Genomic DNA, 20,748 nt, shown 5'->3' on the forward strand with positions numbered 1-20,748 from the left:
CTCATGCACACTGTGAATTATTTATCAAGCCAGGCCTGTATTAATGTGGATGTATGGGCATACAGCACCTTCAGAAAGTATTCAGATCCCTTGACTTTTTCCATATTTTGTCATGTTACAGCCTTATTCTAAAATGGATTAAAATATAATAATCCTCAGCAATCTACACACAATACCCCATAATGACAAAGCGAAAGCAAGTTTTTTGAAATACCTTACTAACTTATTAATTAAATATAAGTATTCAGACTCTTTGCGATGAGACTTGAAATTGAGCTCAGGTAAATCCTGTTTCCATTGATCATCCTTGAGATGTTTCTACAACTTGATTGGAGTCCACCTGTGGTAAATTCAATTGATTGGGCATGATTTGGAAGGCACGCAACCTGTGTTGAGGTCCCACAGTTGACAGTGCATGTCAGAGCAAAAACCAAGCCATGAGGTCGAAGGAATTGTCCGTAGAGCTCCGAGACAGGATTGTGGCAAGGCACAGATCTGGGGAAGGGTACCAAAAAATGTCTGCATCATTGAAGGTCCCCAAGAACACAATGGCCTCCATCATTCTTAAATGGAAGAAGTTTGGAACCACCAAGACTCTTCCTAGAGGTAGCCACCTGACCAAACTCGGGGGAGAAGGGCCTTGGTCAGGGAGGTGACCAAGAACCTGATGGTCACTCTGACAGAGCTCTAGAGGTCCTCTGTGGATATGAGAGGGAGAAACTTCCAGAAGGACAATCAGGCTTTCATGGTAGAGTGGCCAGACGGAAGCCACTCCGCAGTAAAAGGCACATGACAGCCCGCTTGGAGTTTGCCAAAAGGCACCTAAAAGACTCTCAGACCATGAGAAACAAGATTCTCTGGTCGGATGAAACCAAGACTGAACTCTTTGCCCTGAATGCCAAGCGTCACTTCTGGAGGAAACCTGGCACCATCCCTACGGTGAGGAATGGTGGTGGCAGTATCATACTGTGGGGATGTTTTTCAGTGTCAGGGAGACTAGTCGGGATCTAGGCAAAGATGAACGGAGCAAAGTACAGAGAGATCCTTGATGAAAACTTGCTCCAGAGCGCTCAGGACCTGACTGAGGCGAAGGTTCACCTTCCAACAGGACAACAACCCTAAGCACACATTCAAGACAATGCAGGAGTGGCTTCGTGACAAGTCTCTGAATGTCCTTGAATGGCCCAGGCAGAGCCCGTACTTGAACCCGATCGAACATCTCTGGAGAGACCTGAAAATAGCTGTGCAGCAACGCTCCCCATCCAACCTGACAGAGCTTGAGAAACTCCCAGAATACAGGTGTGCCAAGATTGTAGAGTCATATCCAAGAAGATTCAAGGCTGTAATTGCTGCCAAAGGTGCTTCAACAAAGCACTGAGTAAAGGGTCTGAATACTTATGTAAATGGAATGGTAACTGTGTAGCAGTTACCATTCCACATTGGGATTCGATACCACTACTACTATACACTTACCAACCAGTTTATTATTATTAGGTACACCACCCGTTCACTTCTACAGACAGAGTCACGTGACCATGGCTTGCTATAGTATATAAAACAGGCAGACAGGCATCGAGGCATTCAGTTACTGTTTGATTGAAAGTTAGAATGGGCAAAACGAGTGACCTAAGCAGCTTTGAGTGGGGTATGATCGTCGATGGCAGGCACGCTGGATCCAGTATCTCAGAAACGACCTCCTGGGCTTTTCACGCATAACAGTGTCAAGGGTTTCCCAAGAATGGTGTGTCAAAAGATAATCCAGTCAGCGGCAGTCCTGTGGGTGAAAACAGCTCATTGAGCTGAGGTAGAAGGAGAATGGCAAACTAATGGGCGGACCAAAAACAGACAAATGACAGCACAGTACAACAGTAGTGTGCGGAACGACATCTCAGAACACATAACCCGTCGATCGTTGTCACGGATGGGCTATTGCAGCAGACAACCACACCATGTTCCACTCATATCAGCTAATAACAAGAAGAAGCTGCTCCAGTGAGCACGCGATCACCAACATTGCACAATTGAGGAGTGAAAAAACCTTGCCTGGTTCGATGCATCCCACTTCCTGTTGCGTCCTGCTGATGGCAGAGTCAGGATTTGGCGTAAGCAGCATGACCTGGTGTCAACAGTACAGGCTGGTGGTGGTGGTGTACCGCTGTCAAATCTGCAGCAACTGCGTGATGGCATGGACCAACATCCCTGTGGAACATGTTCAACTTCTAAAATCCATTCCCCAGATAATTCAGGTTGTTCTGGAGCTAAAGGGGGGTCCAACCCGGTACTAGATGGGTGTAGCTAATAAACTGGCCAGTGAGCGTATTTAATCTACTGTTCACTGAGAGTGAGTTCCCCTTTACAGCATGTCTACATGTTTACTGCGAGAGATCCATGTCCTCATCTCACTGTGCTCCATTGAGTTACAGGACCAAGTCTTCAGAAGAACTGCATTGCCATAGGTTCTGGTATAGTCTGCATTAAATTATGAAGTCTGGAATAGTGCAATTTCACATTTACAAAGGCTCCCACATCATGAATCTATCATGAGATGTGATGTGGAAGGGAGATGAGCTGTTGCAAGGATTACAGTATACTACAGGGCCTGTCGGCTGGCCCCGAGATCCAGGCATCCAACCATGTACAGAGTGCCATATACAGTGCCTTGCGAAAGTATTCGGCCCCCTTGAACTTTGCGACCTTTTGCCACATTTCAGGCTTCAAACATAAAGATATAAAACTGTATTTTTTTGTGAAGAATCAACAACAAGTGGGACACAATCATGAAGTGGAACGACATTTATTGGATATTTCAAACTTTTTTAACAAATCAAAAACTGAAAAATTGGGCGTGCAAAATTATTCAGCCCCTTTACTTTCAGTGCAGCAAACTCTCTCCAGAAGTTCAGTGAGGATCTCTGAATGATCCAATGTTGACCTAAATGACTAATGATGATAAATACAATCCACCTGTGTGTAATCAAGTCTCCGTATAAATGCACCTGCACTGTGATAGTCTCAGAGGTCCGTTAAAAGCGCAGAGAGCATCATGAAGAACAAGGAACACACCAGGCAGGTCCGAGATACTGTTGTGAAGAAGTTTAAAGCCGGATTTGGATACAAAAAGATTTCCCAAGCTTTAAACATCCCAAGGAGCACTGTGCAAGCGATAATATTGAAATGGAAGGAGTATCAGACCACTGCAAATCTACCAAGACCTGGCCGTCCCTCTAAACTTTCAGCTCATACAAGGAGAAGACTGATCAGAGATGCAGCCAAGAGGCCCATGATCACTCTGGATGAACTGCAGAGATCTACAGCTGAGGTGGGAGACTCTGTCCATAGGACAACAATCAGTCGTATATTGCACAAATCTGGCCTTTATGGAAGAGTGGCAAGAAGAAAGCCATTTCTTAAAGATATCCATAAAAAGTGTTATTTAAAGTTTGCCACAAGCCACCTGGGAGACACACCAAACATGTGGAAGAAGGTGCTCTGGTCAGAGGAAACCAAAATTGAACTTTTTGGCAACAATGCAAAACGTTATGTTTGGCGTAAAAGCAACACAGCTAATCACCCTGAACACACCATCCCCACTGTCAAACATGGTGGTGGCAGCATCATGGTTCGGGCCTGCTTTTCTTCAGCAGGGACAGGGAAGATGGTTAAAATTGATGGGAAGATGGATGGAGCCAAATACAGGACCATTCTGGAAGAAAACCTGATGGAGTCTGCAAAAGACCTGAGACTGGGACGGAGATTTGTCTTCCAACAAGACAATGATCCAAAACATAAAGCAAAATCTACAATGAAATGGTTCAAAAATAAACATATCCAGGTGTTAGAATGGCCAAGTCAAAGTCCAGACCTGAATCCAATCGAGAATCTGTGGAAAGAACTGAAAACTGCTGTTCACAAATGCTCTCCATCCAACCTCACTGAGCTCGAGCTGTTTTGCAAGGAGGAATGGGAAAAAATGTCAGTCTCTCATTGTGCAAAACTGATAGAGACATACCCCAAGCGACTTACAGCTGTAATCACAGCAAAAGGTGGCGCTAAGAAGTATTAACTTAAGGGGGCTGAATAATTTTGCACGCCCAATTTTTCAGTTTTTGATTTGTTAAAAATGTTTGAAATATCCAATAAATGTCGTTCCACTTCATGATTGTGTCCCACTTGTTGTTGATTCTTCACAAAAAAATACAGTTTTATATCTTTATGTTTGAAGCCTGAAATGTGGCAAAAGGTCGCAAAGTTCAAGGGGGCCGAATACTTTCGCAAGGCACTGTAGATTACAATCCTGCTCTTTTCAATGATTAATTACCTGTAGCTCAATTATTCATGCTATGTTTATGTGGACCAGAAAAGCCTCTATGAATAATAGATTGGGGCTGGCTCCATCATGTTCACCAGCTCTGGGTTGATTGAGGAAATCAGAGAGGAGAGGGGGAGAGAGGATCCAGAGTGTTGTCTCAAGCTCAACACCTTTCAGCTCATCTCTCATCCTACTCTGACTTCACTTTATATATTTACTGTACAGTTTAAGGAGGGATTCCTTCTTGCCATGTTTTATTATAAATTATGTGACTGTTTGCGAGATAAAACAGTGTTGGGTGGTAGGGTTTCCTGAAACTGCTGAGGAAGTGGATGAGAGCTGCCAGACCGGGCTGATAGCTAGGTTACAGTACAGTAATGTCATTCTACTGGCCCATTCATTTCCATTTAATCTCAAACGGAAAACTTCACACAATAATCAATCACCTACCATGAACTTTACTTGCTTGTTTGTTTGCCATATCAAGTGTCTTGTACAAAAAGTAATGTGATTTAGACAAATCATTCTACAGTACATTAATAAGTGTATAGTGGTTAGCCTGCGGTGGTAGGGTTATTGTAACTGTGGTATGTAGTGGTAGGGTTATTGTAACTGTGGTATGTAGTGGTAGGGTTATTGTAACTGTGGTATGTAGTGGTAGGGTTATTGTAACTGTGGTATGTAGTGGTAGGGTTATTGTAACTGTGGTATGTAGTGGTACGGTTATTGTAACTGTGGTATGTAGTGGTAGGGTTATTGTAACTGTGGTATGTAGTGGTAGGGTTATTGTAACTGTGGTACACTCGCTACACTCGCAGTAACATCTGCTAACCATGTGTATGTGACAAATAAAATTTGATTTGGTTTGTAGTGGTAGGGCTATTGTAACTGTGGTTTGTAGTGGTAGGGCTATTGTAACTGTGGTTTGTAGTCATGTGCCCTCCGGCAGAATATACTGTACATTTGCTACAGCAAAGCTTGTCTGACTGCAGCAGCTTCACATCAGAGATTAAGTTGCTGTTGGCTATTTCTGTGTACTGAGGGAACATCCACATTAATTGGGTATAAACAACAAACTTACCTAAGATTGTTCTCGCTCTCACGCTCTCTCAGCTATCAGAACCCCAGTTCCCTTTTAGATTAGAAAAAAGGGTAAAACCAACAAGGAAGAAAACAAGGAAGAAAGCAAGGAAGAAAACAAGGAAGAAAACAAGGAAGAAAACAAGGAAGAAAGCAAGGAAGAAAGCAAGGAAGAAAGCATGGAAGAAAACAAGGAAGAAAACAAGGAAGAAAACAAAGAAGAAAGCAAGGAAGAAAGCAAGGAAGAAAAATGGAAGAAAACAAGGAAGAAAACAAGGAAGAAAAACAAAGAAGAAAGCAAGGAAGAAAGCAAGGAAGAAACAAGGAAGAAAGCAAGGAAGAAAGCAAGGAAGAAAGCAAGGAAGAAAACAAGGAAGAAAGCAAGGAAGAAAACAAGGAAAGAAAACAACAAAGAAGAAAGCAAGGAAGAAAGCAAGGAAGAAAAACAAGGAAGAAAACAAGGAAGAAAACAAGGAAGAAAGCAAGGAAGAAAGCAAGGAAGAAAACAAGGAAGAAAACAAGGAAGAAAACAAGGAAGAAAGCAAGGAAGAAAGCAAGGAAGAAAACAAGGAAGAAAACAAGGAAGAAAACAAGGAAGAAAACAAGGAAGAAAACAAGGAAGAAAACAAGGAAGAAAGCAAGGAAGAAAACAAGGAAGAAAACAAGGAAGAAAACAAGGAAGAAAACAAGGAAGAAAGCAAGGAAGAAAGCAAGGAAGAAAACAAGGAAGAAACAAGGAAGAAAACAAGGAAGAAAGCAAGGAAGAAAGCAAGGAAGAAAGCAAGGAAGAAAACAAGGAAGAAAACAAGGAAGAAAGCAAGGAAGAAAGCAAGGAAGAAAACAAGGAAGAAAGCAAGGAAGAAAGCAAGGAAGAAAACAAGGAAGAAAGCAAGGAAGAAAGCAAGGAAGAAAACAAGGAAGAAAACAAGGAAGAAAACAAGGAAGAAAGCAAGGAAGAAAGCAAGGAAGAAAGCAAGGAAGAAAACAAGGAAGAAAACAAGGAAGAAAACAAAGAAGAAAGCAAGGAAGAAAGCAAGGAAGAAAACAAGGAAGAAAGCAAGGAAGAAAACAAGGAAGAAAACAAGGAAGAAAGCAAGGAAGAAAGCAAGGAAGAAAGCAAGGAAGAAAACAAGGAAGAAAGCAAGGAAGAAAACAAGGAAGAAAGCAAGGAAGAAAGCAAGGAAGAAAGCAAGGAAGAAAGCAAGGAAGAAAGCAAGGAAGAAAGCAAGGAAGAAAGCAAGGAAGAAAGCAAGGAAGAAAGCAAGGAAGAAAGCAAGGAAGAAAGCAAGGAAGAAAGCAAGGAAGAAAGCAAGGAAGAAAGCAAGGAAGAAAGCAAGGAAGAAAACAAGGAAGAAAGCAAGGAAGAAAGCAAGGAAGAAAGCAAGGAAGAAAGCAAGGAAGAAAACAAGGAAGAAAGCAAGGAAGAAAGCAAGGAAGAAAGCAAGGAAGAAAGCAAGGAAGAAAGCAAGGAAGAAAGCAAGGAAGAAAGCAAGGAAGAAAGCAAGGAAGAAAGCAAGGAAGAAAACAAGGAAGAAAGGGTAATAAACAAAGAACTTCCAGTAGGCAGGAGGGATATCGGAGGTTCCACATCGGAGGTTCCCACCGACTACAGCCGCCATCCCGTCCATGGGCGGTGACTCAGGCCTGGATCAGGTTGGCAGCATCCAGCGATCCAGCCAGCCTGGTCACGATAAACATCAATGCTCGTATTCCCTCTATTTCTGGCTTGACATACACTCCGACATGGTTACCTCACAGCCATTGCTTCACCACAGCACCGCTACATCAACACACTTTGTGTGTGAGGGAGAGAAACACTACAGAGGTGTGTGTGTGTGTGTGTGTGTGTGTGTGTGTGTGTGTGCGTGCGTGCGTGCGTGCGTGCGTGCGTGCGTGCGTGCGTGCGTGCGTGCGTGTATTTGTTTGTATGTTTGTGTGGACAGATGAGCTTGAAAAACAGAGGGTAGAGTCCGTGCCATGTCAATTTGAGGAAACATTTTTCTCATTGCCCACAATGCTAAAGCAAGAACGCACACAACCTAAAAGAATTGAGCCAAAAAGTGCTCCAGCAGGTGAAGTCACATTTAGTTGTTGGTTGCAGGCTACAATCAGAATCAAAATGGTCATCAGTAATTGTCATAAAATACATACAGTACGTATCATCACGTCAGGTACAGTCACCAACACGTGAGGTACAGAACATTTGTTGAAGAGCTTGCTTTTTACATTGGAAAACCAGCATTGTTCCACCTTATATTTTAGTTAAAATGTGCAACAAAACACCACTTGTGGAGTTTCTAATGGTGGCAGCAAAGCAAAAGTCTCTTTCCTGTTCAGTATGTATAAAAAACTAGTTGTTCAGTTACACGTTAATCAAAAACACAACACCAGGAAACATTTTAGATTTCAATATTTCAAGTTTGGCCATTATCTCTCTGTATTCCTCAGAATTAATGATAAATTATTCCTTATCAGAAATCATAGGAGAGTTGAGATGGTGGTCGCGGTTCCAATCTAAATACATTACAACTCCCCATCCCAAACCTGCCCTCATTTCAACATTTCTGGAAGTTTCACTTCATTTCACAATAAGGTACAGATATGAAGTGAAACTTCCAGAAGCTTTCAAATGAGGGCCAGGTTGTCAGGATGGGTAGTGTACTATACAAGTACACATTAATTACAAGTAAGTACCTCTCAAGATACACTTCATTATAACTAGCTGAATCCTGTGTAACACCTAATAATTACATTGTATTTAGGCAAACATTCCATGTACTACAGTATGCTTGAAATAGTGTGTTTTTCCTCATCTGGGATGACCAAGTTAACCCAGATGGTACACTTTATTTTGGTGGCAAGTGCTAGCAATAACATTGAGTGGAGATATATTTTCAACAGTGCACATTCATGGGTAAGTAATTATATTCATGGGTAAGTAATTACACATGTAATTGAACTGTAATAAGAACCCCTTAAAATGAAGTGTAACCTAAAGTACATTGAGTACTGTACTTTCCCATTGAAGAGCATTCATGTGAGCTCAGTATAAAACAAACGCTCACGTTTCTAGTCATTTGAGCGCAATAGAACACACACTACATGCTCCCATTCTAGAACAGTCATGTGAGCCAGATAATGCAGAACTACTCTCCAATCAGATACAGATAGATATCAAATATCACATGCGCATAATGCAGTTTACCAACAAGCTTGTGTTAGATATCCAAGAAGAGCTCTTTTGTGGCAGGCCCCGGCAGTCATTGTAAATAAGAATTGGTTATAAATGGACCTGCCTGGAAAAAATGTAAATAAATAAAAGTAATACCACTACTGATATGTTTTTACTGTCTTGAGAAGAATTGGGAGAGGACAGAGACTTGTATTGCACAGACCCCCACTGCACAAACAGACAAACAGAGACAGCAGCATGGGAGAAGGAAGCCCTACAGATGGCCCCTGAGGAAAAACAGACATCTTTTCAAATATTCTAATTAAATACAGACTCTTTTCTGACATGGCCTTTTCCCTGTGTAAATCTGATCTTTTGGAATCTGATCTTTTGAGTTCAGATTTATACCACATCTATATGTGGATCTCAATTCTGATACAGTTCTGATGCTCCATATGCAACCTCAGTCTGGACGCACAGATCAGATTTTTTTGCTCTGAAGTGCCGTTACCAAGACGACTACCCAAAGATGTTAAGGAACACTGACAGGAATGGAGCATTGAATCTATGTGCTACTTCAGATAGAATGCTCAAATCTGATATGGGTCACATATAAAACTGAGTGTGGACAGTCAGGAAAAAAATCTGAATTGGGTTCTTAGTGTGGCTGTGTAAACACAGCCATAAAGACCCATCTGTTTTCTTGAACTACAAAGGTCGTTCCCGGAAAGGTGACGTTTCTGAAAACTAGACGACCTAAAGGAAATACTGTATAATATGCTATTTAAAAACCATCATAAATTGTTGTGTAGGCTATAGCCGGAAAAAGTCATTTCCATAGCATCATCCTAAAATGAGTGTTGATTGTCTCACCCATTATTTATTTGAAAAAATCTAGGATTATCCTATATTAACCTGGGATATCAACTGTCATAACGCCACAGTGACACACTATTCTTGCAACAGATATCCAAAAACATACAGAACAGTTCATTTTTGAAACATAACAGATGTTGTATACAAGCTTTGCATACACACTATAGTAAAAAAAATGCCTGCATGCTGTCCTTGTGGTTCTTGAAATTCCTAGAATGGAATGCAATCTTTCCTGGGGATAAGAATACAGAGTGCTGCACTGCAGACCCATCTTAAAATGCTCTTTGCTTAATTGCCACGGTAGGTTGGCCCTAGCTTGCTCTACTGTGCGTGTGAGGGAGTGATTGTCTACACCTGGGTGCCCATGGGTTCGTCATATAAGAAGAGTCCCGCACATACAAAACAATCACCTTTGCGCCTTTTATTCTATTGTTTCAATGAAGTTTACACTGACGAAAGTCTGCTCTCCTATCCTACATATCAGATCTAACTTAGTTCACATAGAAACCTATAAGCAATTCACAAATCTACTGTCCATACAAGGCTTCGAGACCCACTGGAGTTCCACCTAAACCTACTTTACATGAAACCCTTAGAAACACATTGTCTCCATGACCCTTCTGCCTTCTAGAAGGACAGTCTAGATTAATGTGCTACTCCTCCACTCAGTTCATCTGTACAGATATCAGGAGCCAAGGAGCACAGAGGGAGAGAATAGCTCGACTGTAAGTAGTCAGCATGCACACGGTAATGAGTGTGTCTCTCTTTGTATTTTGCTGTGCATCTGGATCGGTAGCATGCCTAACATGATGCAATTCCAATCTATAAGAACATCTTGACTATGTTATTGCTGCCATATTATAATGTGGAGCATGTCATGCATTTGCAATTTCAAGACCAGTCTAAAGGCATCAGCAATTAAGGGTGAACAAACAACTGACGTTCAACCTGAGGGAACATGGACAGAACATACAATTCTCAAATAAATCTACTTGTCTCCTTGTTGAGAATGCAGAATGAAGACATAGCTCCATGATAAACCAGAATGCCGGTGGGCATAGAGTCGGCCATCTTGCCAAAATTGGCAATTTTATACATCAACATTCCCGCCTAGAAGAATCCTTTTGATAAAATACACAAAATACGCTTCTGTACCAACTAAATTATTTTCTTGGAAACGGACTGTCACTGGTAACTGGTATCCTTTCTGTATGTAATACTGTAATGTCATGCACAGCATCATTAACAGATCATTTGACACTCAAATATTTGAATTTTTCAATAACTGCTACAAAATGGAAACTGTCTGTTGCAGTTTCTAAGAGAAGAAATACAGTCTTTTTAGTACTTTTTTTGTCAAAATACTTGTTTTGATTCACTATTGTCTACCCTGAAAGAACACAATGTAACAGTTTTGCATCAATGTTGAAATAACGTTTTTCACTGCAGTGGTTTACACAATACAAGTCGTGTTGTGCTGATATTGTCCTTTTTTTTTGCATTTGGAAGATATTTGGTCGGCTAAAGATTCACAGGCGCCAAACATGGCACCAGAGCTATACGACTGGAGTTGCTACTTTTTTCCTCAGATCCATTCTGATGTTCATCTAAACTACCTTACACCTTCTCCTCCATGCACAGTGGTGATCCACACAGCCAGAAACAGACAGCCCACGCTTGGGAGAACACTGCAGAAAAAGACTGGAGAAAACCCCACCCCTCTGTAAACCACCCCTCTGAAATGAAGGGCATAGACATGGGCACCTCTCTGGCCTGGCCTCAGGGGTCTATGCACTACCATTGTAGCGAGACACCCTGTGATATGCAATGTAGTAATACACTGCACTCACCAGGAGCTAAAGCTGAGGCCTTAGCTTACTGTAGCTAACCAACCAGACAGTGTCTGTAGGAGACTGTCACACCTAGCAGGCCTGGGCTGGGCGCTGGCTGGGTGGAGCAGGACCCTTCTTCCCCTCGGTGCAGCAGTCCAGTTCCAGACAGGGGGAGAAAAGTGACGTGAACAGGCGGCCCAGGCCCTTCCGGAACATGCTATTGGAGAGACTATAGATGAGGCAGTTGCAGAAGCTGTTGCTGATGGCTAGCCATGTGGTGAGGAAGGAGGCCACCAGGTGGCAATAGAGGCCGGCGCTCTCCAGCAGGAAGTAGACGATGTAGGGCATCCAGAGCACGTAGAACACGCTGGTAATACGGAACAACACCATGGCGTAGCGCTTATCCAGGCACCCTTCACCACGCTCGCCCCTCTCGTTCCCCTGGGGGCCGAAGCGTGTGAGGCGTTGGGTGATCTTGCGGGTGTGCTGACGGCAGATGCGGAAGATACTCCCATAGGTGAAACACACAGTGAGGGTAGCTGGAGCATACAGCACAGCCACGATGAATGAGCTGAAGCCCGGATCGGTCTGCCACGAGGTCGCACACCAGCGAAATATATCTCCATGGTAGCCAGGCTTCCCCCACCCGAAGAGGGAGGGCAGGAAGATGAGGGCGGAGTAGAGCCAGATGAGGCCGATACAGACCCGCAGGCGACATGGTGTGACCAGCGTAGCATAGGAGAACGGCCGTGTGATAGCGATGTAGCGGTCAACACTAATACATGCCAGAGACGCCATGGACACACTCTTCAGCACAGACACCAGGTAGACAAACACCTTACAGGTGAGCTCCTCGTCCAGCCCCTTGAGGTAGTGGAGCAGGGACAGGGAGGGCACCAGACAACTCACCCCCACCAGGAGGTCTGCGTAGGCCATGGTCTGGATGAAGTGGCTGGTGGTGTGGTGGTGAAGCAGTGGAGCACAGTGGAACACAAAGATCACCACCAGGTTGCCGCTGATGATGAGGATGGTGAGGAAGAGAATGACGGATACCTCCAGCACGCAGGTGTTGAGGTTGTAGGAGTAGCCCAGGCCCAGCAGGCAGAAAGGAGAGCTGCTTTGGTTCACATCAGAGGAGGAAGAGTTCATGTTGGAGCTGCGGGAAACAGACCGGTCAGTTCAGTTCTGCTCTCATCTCTTATTACGGTCTTTATCACTTTCTTTAACCAGCTGGTCAGTTACTCTCTCTTTAAACAGATTGTCAGTTTCTCTCTCTTTAACCAGATGGTCAGTTTCTCTCTCTTTAACCAGATTGTCAGTTTCTCTCTCTTTAACCAGATGGTCAGTTTCTCTCTCTTTAACCAGATTGTCAGTTTCTCTCTCTTTAACCAGATGGTCAGTTTCTCTCTCTTTAACCAGATTGTCAGTTTCTCTCTTCTCTCTTTAACCAGATGGTCAGTTTCTCTCTCTTTAACTAGATGGTCAGTTTTTCTCTCTTTAACCAGATGGTCAGTTTCTCTCTCTTTAACCAAATGGTCAGTTTCTCTCTCTTCAACCAGATGGTCAATTTCTCTCGCTTTAACCAGATGGTCAGTTTCTCTCTCTTTAACCAGATGGTCAGTTTCTCTCTCTTTAACCAGATGGTCAGTTTCTCTCTCTTCAACCAGATGGAGAGTTTCTCTCTCTTTAACCAGATGGAGAGTTTCTCTCTCTTTAACCAGATAGTCAGTTTCTCTCTCTTTAACCAGATGGTCAGTTTCTCTCTCTTTAACCAGACGGTCAGTTCATCAATCCGTGCTCCTCTCCCTTGCACTTTAGTTCCCCCTGGAGGTAAGCCGCTACTCAATGGTTGTTTCTTCCCCTCCTTTTCTCTGCTGCTCCTCTCCTTCTAGTCTCTTTTTGAACTTTTGGCCTCAGAGTGCAATGCAGTCTTACAGTAGCAAACGTTGTCCTCTGAGAACAGCAGAGAATGTTGCTGTGTATGAGTGTGTGTCTCTGGGTGTGTGTACGTAATTGAGTCGTGTGCCAGTACCAGCCAGCCTTCTGGTGGGCTAACCTAGCACATGCAGGCTCTGGTGTGTACAGTACACATGGCTGCAGTAGTATGTCTACCCACTAGTTTCGGTTCCACCTCTAGTCCTCTCTCCTTCCCACTGAGCTGCAGAGGTGCATACAAACACAATCTCTGGATGTCAACTTCTGTGCATGCCCTATACAATACCCGCAGGTGGAGTTCAAGGAGTCCCGGAGGTCATCTAAAAGTCTGGATCTATAATTCCTCGGCGAAATTATAACCAGTGTAGAGAGAGATTTAACGGACAAAAACAGTCATCAGAAGCCAGAAACACATTCCAACCAAAACAGTGCCGTAAATGTCTAGAAGTAGCAGCAGCAGAAGTGCTTTGCAGGAGAGAAGCAAAGAAATAGAAATCCAGAATACCACAGCATCCACAGAGAGCAGGAGGATAGGAGGAGTATAGTAGAGCATCCAGCGGTGCAAGGAGCTCCAGTCTCTGATTCCAAACCTCTTTTGACCAGTGAGTGTTTAGAGTAAAATAATGAGGAGGAAACGATAGCCCTTTACTGCTCCATTCTGCTGTGGCACTGATGCAGCAATGGTACTGCCCTCTCCTCCCCCTTACTCTCGCTCTCTCTCTGTCTCGTTCTCTCTCTCTCTGTTTCCTTTGCTATGCCTGCAGCAGCAACAGCCTGAGAGGAAGAGCTCCTCCCTCTCTGCAGGCTCAGCCAGTGAGTATAGCTGGGTAGAACTCTCTCCACACAGACTGTGCACACCCACCAACGTATACACAGAAGACTCTGAAGGCTCCCCCATCACATACTGTACACATGTGTGCAAGTGTCCCCTCACACACAAATACAGATACAGACACACATGCATATACACACACAGAGAGATATGGTTATGCATTCATGTACACACATGCATGGACACACCCACACACATTCACACACAAACTCACTGACACACGCAGGTTAAAGAAAGAGGAGCCATGGAACCATCATTTTTGATCATGTATAACAGAACTCACTGTGGGATTTAAACAAGATACTTGGTGAAGATGAATTTCAGACTGAATTTTCAGACGGATTTCTGCTGGGGTGGGACGGCCAAGAGTCCAGAGGGTTGAAGTGTAGGGTTTGAACCTGAAGTTAGGAAGGAGCAGTTCCTCTTGCGTCTCCATAGGCAAGCACCAGGGTCCAGAAGTAGGTGCGAGCTTCGACTGGGAGCCAGTGGAGAGCGTGAAGGAGCGGGTTGACATGGGAGAACTTGGGTAGGTTGAACACCAGACGGGCTGCAGCGTTCTGGATGAGTTACAGGGGTCTGATGGCACAAGTGGGGAGCCCAACCAGCAGAGAGTTGAAGTAGTCTACGTGGGAGATGACAAGTGCCCAAGTGCCCTCCACCCCCTCCAGGTGTCACCCATTTCCGGTCACAACTTACAGGCTTGTTTTCGAGTTGCTGTGCGTTTTGTTGCCAACCTATTTTGCTACCTGACAACTTTACGGTTTTCACTTTTTAATTACCGTTCATATATTTATTTATTTTTTCCTCAACTTTTTCACTACGGACGCTTTATCTGGACACGATTCGTCAGGACCTCCAACAGCCGAAGCTAAGTAGTAACATTAACATGATGCCTTCTAATTGTAGTTGCTGTGCTCGCCTTACGGCGAGGATAGCTGTGCTATAAGCCCAGCTTCAGACGCAATCGTTAGGCAAGGGTCATTTCAGTGTAGGAAAGGATGAAACAGCGTCTGTGCCACCAGTAAGTACAGATAGTAGTATAAATCCCCTGGCACAGTCCCCGCAGCCGGACAACTTTCTCACGGTTTCTGGAAGGAAATGCTGTAGGAAAGCTCAACCGGTGTCGCTCATTCAGCGGACAGAAACTTTCAACCGGTTTTCCCCATCAAGCGAGTCGGAGTCAGAGGCCGAGTCTTCTCTGGTCTCTACTCCTCCCGTTACGGGGTCTGAGACGCCGAAGCTTCCCACCATTAGCTCTGACAAATTGAAAACTCTAGTCATTGGCGACTCCATTACCCGCAGTATTAGACTTAAAACGAATCATCCAGCGATCATACACTGTTTACCAGGGGGCAGGGCTACCGACGTTAAGGCTAATCTGAAGATGGTGCTGGCTAAAGCAAAACTGGCGAGTGTAGAGAGTATAGAGAAATTGTTATCCACGTCGGCACCAACGATGTTAGGATAAAACAGTCAGAGATCACCAAGCGCAACATAGCTTCTGCGTGCATATCAGCTAGAAAGATGGGTCGGCATCGAGTAATTGTCTCTGGTCCCCTCCCAGTTAGGGGGAGTGATGAGCTCTACAGCAGAGTCTCACAACTCAATCGCTGGTTGAAAACTGTTTTATGCCCCTCCCAAAAGATAGAATTTGTAGATAATTGGCCCTCTTTCTGGGACTCACCCACAAACAGGACCAAGCCTGACCTGCTGAGTAGTGACGGACTCCATCCTAGCTGGAGGGGTGCTCTCATCTTATCTGCCAACATAGACAGGGCTCTAACTCCTCTAGCTCCACAATGAAATAGGGTGCAGGCCAGGCAGCAGGCTGTTAGCCAGCCTGCCAGCATAGTGGAGTCTGCCACTAGCACAGTCAGTGTAGTCAGCTCAGCTATCACCATTGAGAACGTGTCTGTGCCTCGACCTAGGTTGGGCAAAACTAAACATGGCGGTGTTCGCCTTAGCAATCTCACTAGGATAAAGACCACCTCCATTCCTTTCATTACTGAAAGAGATCATGATACCTCACATCTCAAAATAGGGCTACTTAATGTTAGATCCCTTACTTCAAAGGCAATTCTAGTCAATGAACTAATCACTGATCATAATCTTGATGTGATTGGCCTGACTGAAACATGGCTTAAGCCTGATGAATTTACTGTGTTAAATGAGGCCTCACCTCCTGGCTACATTAGTGACCATATCCCCCGTGCATCCCGCAAATGCGGAGGTGTTGCTAACATTTACGATAGCAAATTTCAATTTACAAAAATAAAAATGACGTTTTCGTCTTTTGAGCTTCTAGTCATGAAATCTATGCAGCCTACTCAATCACTTTTTATAGCTACTGTTTACAGGCCTCCTGGGCCATATACAGCGTTTCTCACTGAGTTCCCTGAATTCCTATTGGACCTTGTAGTCATAGCAGATAATATTCTAATCTTTGGTGACTTTAATATTCACATGGAAAAGTCCACAGACCCACTCCAAAAGGCTTTCGGAGCCATCATCGACTCAGTGGGTTTTGTCCAACATGTCTCTGGACCCACTCACTGTCACAGTCATACGCTGGACCTAGTTTTGTCCCATGGAATAAATGTTGTGGATCTTAATGTTTTTCCTCATAATCTTGGACTATCGGACCACCATTTTATTACGTTTGCAATTGCAACAAATAATCTGCTTAGACCCCAACCAAGGACCATCAAAAGTCGTGCTATAAATCCACAGACAACACAAAGATTCCTTGATGCCCTTCCAGACTCCCTCTGTCTACCCAAGGACGCCAGAGGACAAAAATCAGTTAACCACCTAACTGAGGATCTCAATTTAACCTTGCGCAATACCCTAGATGCAGTTGCACCCCTAAAAACTAAAAACATTTCTCATAAGAAACTAGCTCCCTGGTACACAGAAAATACCCGAGCTCTGAAGCAAGCTTCCAGAAAATTGGAACGGAAATGGCGCCACACCAAACTGGAAGTCTTCCGACTAGCTTGGAAAGACGGTACCGTGCAGTACCGAAGAGCCCTTACTGCTGCTCGATCATCCTATTTCTCTAACTTAATTGAGGAAAATAAGAACAATCCGAAATTCCTTTTTGATACTGTCGCAAAGCTAACTAAAAAGCAGCATTCCCCAAGAGAGGATGACTTTCACTTTAGCAGTGATAAATTCATGAACTTCTTTGAGGAAAAGATTATGATTATTAGAAAGCAAATTACGGACTCCTCTTTAAACCTGCGTATTCCTCCAAACCTCAGTTGTCCTGAGTCTGCACAACTCTGCCAGGACCTAGGATCAAGAGAGACGCTCAAGTGTTTTAGTACTATATCTCTTGACACAATGATGAAAATAATCATGGCCTCTAAACCTTCAAGCTGCATACTGGACCCTATTCCAACTAAACTACTGAAAGAGCTGCTTCCTGTGCTTGGCCCTCCTATGTTGAACATAATAAACGGCTCTCTATCCACTGGATGTGTACCAAACTCACTAAAAGTGGCAGTAATAAAGCCTCTCTTGAAAAAGCCAAACCTTGACCCAGAAAATATAAAAAACTATCGGCCTATATCGAATCTTCCATTCCTCTCAAAAATTTTAGAGAAGGCTGTTGCGGAGCAACTCACTGCCTTCCTGAAGACAAACAATGTATACGAAATGCTTCAGTCTGGTTTTAGACCCCATCATAGCACTGAGACGGCACTTGTGAAGGTGGTAAATTACATTTTAATGGCATCGGACCGAGGCTCTGCATCTGTCCTCGTGCTCCTAGACCTTAGTGCTGCTTTTGATACCATCGATCACCACATTCTTTTGGAGAGATTGGAAACCCAAATTGGTCTACACGGACATGTTCTGGCCTGGTTTAGATCTTATCTGTCGGAAAGATATCAGTTTGTCTCTGTGAATGGTTTGTCCTCTGACAAATCAACTGTAAATTTCGGTGTTCCTCAAGGTTCCGTTTTAGGACCACTATTGTTTTCACTATACATTTGACCTCTTGGGGATGTTATTCGAAAACATAATGTTAACTTTCACTGCTATGCAGATGACACACAGCTGTACATTTCAATGAAACATGGTGAAGCCCCAAAATTGCCCTCGCTAGAAGCATGTGTTTCAGACATAAGGAAGTGGATGGCTGCAAACTTTCTACTATTAAACTCGGACAAAACAGAGATGCTTGTTCTAGGTCCCAAGAAACAAAGAGATCTTCTGTTGAATCTGACAATTAATCTTAATGGTTGTACAGTCGTCTCAAATAAAACTGTGAAGGACCTTGGCGTTACTCTGGACCCTGATCTCTCTTTTGAAGAACATATCAAGACCATTTCGAGGACAGCTTTTTTCCATCTATGTAATATTGCAAAAATCAGAAACTTTCTGTCCAAAAATGATGCAGAAAAATTAATCCAGGCTTTTGTCACTTCTAGGTTAGACTACTGCAATGCTCTACTTTCCGGCTACCCGGATAAAGCACTAAATAAACTTCAGTTAGTGCTAAATACGGCTGCTAGAATCCTGACTAGAACCAAAAAATTTGATCATATTACTCCAGTGCTAGCCTCTCTACACTGGCTTCCTGTCAAAGCAAGGGCAGATTTCAAGGTTTTACTGCTAACCTACAAAGCATTACATGGGCTTGCTCCTACCTATCTCTCTGATTTGGTCCTGCCCTACATACCTACACGTACGCTACGGTCACAAGACGCAGGCCTCCTAATTGTCCCTAGAATTTCTAAGTAAACAGCTGGAGGCAGGGCTTTCTCCTATAGAGCTCCATTTTTATGAAACGGTCTGCCTACCCATGTCAGAGACGCAAACTCGGTCTCAACCTTTAAGTCTTTACTGAAGACTCATCTCTTCAGTGGGTCATATGATTGAGTGTAGTCTGGCCCAGGAGTGGGAAGGTGAACGGAAAGGCTCTGGAGCAACGAACCGCCCTTGCTGTCTCTACCTGGCCGGTTCCCCTCTTTCCACTGGGATTCTCTGCCTCTAACCCTATTACAGGGGCTGGTTTACTGGGGCTCTCTCATGCCATCCCTGCAGGGGGTGCGTCACCTGAGTGGGTTGATTCACTGCTGTGGTCATCCTGTCTGGGTTGGCGCCCCCCTTGGGTTGTGCCGTGGCGGAGATCTTTGTGGGCTAAACTCAGCCTTGTCTCAGGATGGTAAGTTGGTGGTTGAAGATAACCCTCTAGTGGTGTGTGGGCTGTGCTTTGGCAAAGTGGGTGGGGTTATATCCTTCCTGTTTGGCCCTGTCCGGGGGTGTCCTCGGATGGGGCCACAGTGTCTCCTAACCCCTCCTGTCTCAGCCTCCAGTATTTATGCTGCAGTAGTTTGTGTCGGGGGGCTAAGGTCAGTTTGCTATATCTGTTATACCTGTCCTATTCGGTGTCCTGTGTGAATCTAAGTGTGCGTTCTCTAATTCTCTCCTTCTTTCTTTCTCTCTCTCGGAGGACCTGAGCCCTAGGACCATGCCCCAGGACTACCTGACATGATGACTCCTTGCTGTCCCCAGTCCACCTGGCCATGCTGCTGCTCCAGTTTCAACTGACCTGAGCCCTAGGACCATGCCCCAGGACTACCTGACATGATGACTCCTTCCTGTCCCCAGTACACCTGGCCATGCTGCTGCTCCAGTTTCAACTGTTCTGCCTTACTATTATTCGACCATACTGGTCATTTATGAACATTTGAACATCTTGGCCATGTTCTGTTATAATCTCCACCCGGCACAGCCAGAAGAGGACTGGCCACCCCACATATGCTCTCTCTAATTCTCTCTTTCTTTCTCTCTCTCGGAGGACCTGAGCCCTAGGACCGTGCCCCAGGACTACCTGACATGATGACTCCTTGCTGTCCCCAGTCCACCTGACTGTGCTGCTGCTCCAGTTTCAACTGTTATGCCTTATTATTATTCGACCATGCTGGTCATTTATGAACATTTGAACATCTTGGCCATGTTCTGTTATAATCTCCACCCGGCACAGCCAGAAGAGGACTGGCCACCCCACATAGCCTGGTTCCTCTCTAGGTTTCTTCCTAGGTTTTGGCCTTTCTAGGGAGTTTTTCCTAGCCACCGTGCTTCTACACCTGCATTGCTTGCTGTTTGGGGTTTTAGGCTGGGTTTCTGTACAGCACTTTGAGATATCAGCTGATGTACGAAGGGCTATATAAATAAAATTGGATTTGATTTGATTAGAACCTGTGACGCTTCCTGGGTGAGGAAGGGTCATACTCTATTGATGTTGTAGAGCGTGAACCAGCAAGAGTACTGCTTTGATGTTTTCAGAGAACGACAGGATGTTGTCCAGGGTCAAGCCGATGTTCTTTGCACTCTGGGATGGGGACACCGTAGAGTTGTCAACTGTGATGGAGAGGTCTTGGAGTAGGCAGGCCTTCCTTGGGAGGAAGAGCAGCTCTTTTTTGTTGAGGTTGAGCTTGAGGTGGTGGGCCTTCATCCAAGCTGAGCTGTCTGCCAGGCACGTAGAGATGTGTGTCGCCACCTAGGTATTAGAAGGGGTGAAGGAGAAAAGTAGTTGAATGTCATCTGCATAGCAATGATAGGAGAGTCCATGTCAGGATATGACGAAGCCAAGTGACTTGGTGTATAGAGAAAAGAGGAGAGGGCCAAGAACCGAGCCATGGTGGACACCAGTAGTGAGAACACGTGGTGCTGACACATCAGCTGGTAGGATCAATCTGAC

General features: G+C 44.3%; 1 protein-coding gene across 1 annotated transcript; it reads right to left on the reverse strand.

Annotated features, from left to right (window-relative positions):
- Positions 1–7,497: 7,497 nt before the first annotated feature.
- On the reverse strand, positions 7,498–13,163 carry LOC118394215 (probable G-protein coupled receptor 21). The gene has a single exon (XM_035787441.2). It carries the CDS (start codon positions 12,416–12,418, stop codon positions 11,360–11,362), a length of 1,059 nt encoding a protein of 352 aa, XP_035643334.1. The 5' UTR covers positions 12,419–13,163; the 3' UTR covers positions 7,498–11,359.
- Positions 13,164–20,748: the final 7,585 nt, after the last annotated feature.

This window comes from Oncorhynchus keta, chromosome 14, assembly GCF_023373465.1.
Source record: "Oncorhynchus keta strain PuntledgeMale-10-30-2019 chromosome 14, Oket_V2, whole genome shotgun sequence".
Taxonomy (NCBI): Eukaryota; Metazoa; Chordata; class Actinopteri; order Salmoniformes; family Salmonidae; genus Oncorhynchus; species Oncorhynchus keta.